The sequence below is a fragment of the Micropterus dolomieu genome, linkage group LG10 (genome assembly GCF_021292245.1).
Source record: "Micropterus dolomieu isolate WLL.071019.BEF.003 ecotype Adirondacks linkage group LG10, ASM2129224v1, whole genome shotgun sequence".
Lineage (NCBI taxonomy): Eukaryota > Metazoa > Chordata > Actinopteri > Centrarchiformes > Centrarchidae > Micropterus > Micropterus dolomieu.
In genome coordinates, this window is record NC_060159.1 from 28855798 (window position 1) to 28858446 (window position 2649).

The 2649-nt window shown below is 44.1% G+C and overlaps 1 protein-coding gene across 1 annotated transcript in view; it reads right to left on the reverse strand.

Annotated features, from left to right (window-relative positions):
• Nucleotides 1–2649, reverse strand: part of LOC123977334 (lysophospholipid acyltransferase 2-like) — a 22634-nt gene that overhangs the window by 8335 nt on the left and 11650 nt on the right. Inside the window, exons 2-3 of the mRNA XM_046059929.1 lie at nucleotides 1723–1868; nucleotides 997–1074 (exon numbers count right to left, since the gene is read on the reverse strand). Coding sequence (XP_045915885.1) covers nucleotides 997–1074; nucleotides 1723–1868 — 224 coding nt within the window. The remainder of the gene's footprint in view (nucleotides 1–996; nucleotides 1075–1722; nucleotides 1869–2649) is intronic.

The following is a 2649-nucleotide window of genomic DNA, read 5'->3' on the forward strand; positions in this document are numbered from 1 at the left end:
CCAGCAGGGGGCGACTTAAACCTGCGTCCTCTCTAACAGTCAGCAGGGGGCGACTTAAACCTGCGTCCTCTCTAGCAGCCAGCAGGGGGCGACTTAAATCTGCGTCCTCTCTAACAGCCTGCAGGGGGCGCCTTAAACCTGCGTCCTCTCCAGCAGCCAGCAGGGGGCGACTTAAACCTGCGTCCTCTCTAACAGTCAGCAGGGGGCGACTTAAACCTGCGTCCTCTCTAGCAGCCAGCAGGGGGCGACTTAAACCTGCGTCCTCTCTAACAGCCTGCAGGGGGCGCCTTAAACCTGCGTCCTCTCCAGCAGCCAGCAGGGGGCGCCTTAAACCTGCGTCCTCTCCAGCAGCCAGCAGGGGGCGACTCCAGCGGCTGCAGAAAGAAGTGTGATTGTATAGAAGTCTGTGAGAAAATGTTTCTACTTGTCAGCTGATTTATTCCCTCAGTAAACACTTTCCTGATGAGTTTCTGGTCTCAGTCGCTAGTTTCAAGTCTTCTTCAACACAGCATGATGTTCATTTAGTAAATTATGGTCCCATTTACAGAGACCAGGAAGCAGGGGAGGCTTTAGGGCGGGGCTACAAGCTGACTGACAAGCTGTCAATCAGGATACAGGCGACTCGTATCCGCTGCTCTGTGAACATTTAACTGCTCATTTTCGGGAAGTACGTTTTGTTTGAAGCCTGTCTGTCGCTAGCTAAAATTAGCATCCCAGCTAATATCACAGCTAATAAGAACTACAGATGCTAACATGAATTACTAGCTAGCTCCACCGTCTCGTCCAAATATGGTCACGTCCGGTGCAGTTGGTTCCAAATTGCCAAACTCAAGGCTTCAAATCGACAGTCCACAAACTAATGGGTGACGTCACCACGGCGACGCCCACTTCTTTTATGTGAACGCCACAACCTTTCACATACTGAGGTGACCTGTTACAGTGTGAGCTAAAACATGTGATGAGCCAGCGGCGCGAGGACTTTCTGAACTTTCTTACTTGTGCATGTGTTCGACTCCGGTCAGGATCATGATGCCGTAGGTGAGTCCACTCTGAACCAGGAAGTGAAGGGCGTACCTGGAGAGTAAAGGAAATGAAGAGATTGACCTCCAAACAAACACAGTGAAGTCCAGCAGCAACATCTGTTTTCCATCACAGTGAACTGAATATTTGGGGGTTTTGCTCTGTCGGTCAGTGGAAACATGTAGGCAGTAGTGGAGGAATATTCACATCCTTTATTTAGGTAAAAGTACTACTAAAATACTCCATCACGTTACAAGTAAAAGTCCTGCATAGAAAATGATTCATAAGTAAAAAGTGACACTGTATTGTGTTCAGAAAAGTACACAATGCAGAAACATCTGCCTCTGTGAGTTTATATATAAATATATTTTTATTACTTTATATGAATTAGGATGTTGTTGTTATGTTCTAATAGTATATTAACAATGTGGTATTAGTACTTTTACTGTCAGTGTAAATAATGTCATCACCAGCTGTAGCTAATATAGAATGCTAACAGCAAGCTAACATGCAACACGTGTTGAGTGAACACCAAACATTTACAGGTATCACACTGTCAACAATAAAACATGAGTTTGCATGATTTTTACGACACAATTAGCATGCTAGATGTTACTTGAGGCAGGTTACATAAACATGCTAAGGTTATCAAACAGGGTAAACAAGCTAAGGTTAGCGATCATTAGCTACACTCTGGCTTACCAGCCGAAGCAGAAGAGAGCGAAGTACAGCCCCAGTACAGTCGCCACCACGTGTCTGATGAAGGGACTGGTTTTACTGGGATGAAGTAAGAGACGAAACCAGAAGGCTGACAGCAAAGCGCAGAGCTGACACGCCACAAAATTTACCTGCAGACAGAGAGAGACACAAGACACACCTGGAGGTTAAATACTGCAGGTAGCACAAGTGTTTTTGGTGTTAGCAGTAGTTTGTTTTAGCAGTGCTTAGTTTTAGCACAAGTTAGTGTTAGCAGTGCTTAGTTTTAGCATTAGTTAGTGTTAGCAGTGCTTAGTTTTAGCATTAGTTAGTGTTAGCAGTGGTTTGTGTTAGCAGTAGTCTGTGTTAGTGTTAGCAGTAGTTTGTGTAGTTTGTGTTAGCAGTCGTGTTGTTAGTGTTAGCAGTAGTTTGTGTTAGCAGTCGTGTTGTTAGTGTTAGCAGTGGTTAGTGTTAGCAGTAGTTTGTGTTAGCAGTAGTGTTGTTAGTGTTAGCAGTAGTTTGTGTTAGCAGTCGTGTTGTTAGTGTTAGCAGTGGTTAGTGTTAACAGTAGTTTGTGTTAGCAGTAGTTTGTGTTAGCAGTAGTGTTGTTAGTGTTAGCAGTGGTTTGTGTTAGCAGTAGTGTTGTTAGTGTTAGCAGTGCTTAGTTTTAGCATTAGTTAGTGTTAGCAGTGGTTTGTGTTAGCAGCAGTGTAGTTAGTGTTAGCAGTGGTTTGTGTTAGCAGTAGTTTGTGTTAGCAGTAGTGTTGTTAGTGTTAGCAGTAGTTTGTGTAGTTTGTGTTAGCAGTAGTGTTGTTAGTGTTAGCAGTAGTTTGTGTTAGCAGTCGTGTTGTTAGTGTTAGCAGTGGTTAGTGTTAGCAGTAGTTTGTGTTAGCAGTAGTGTTGTTAGCAGTAGTGTTGTTAGTGTTAGCAGTG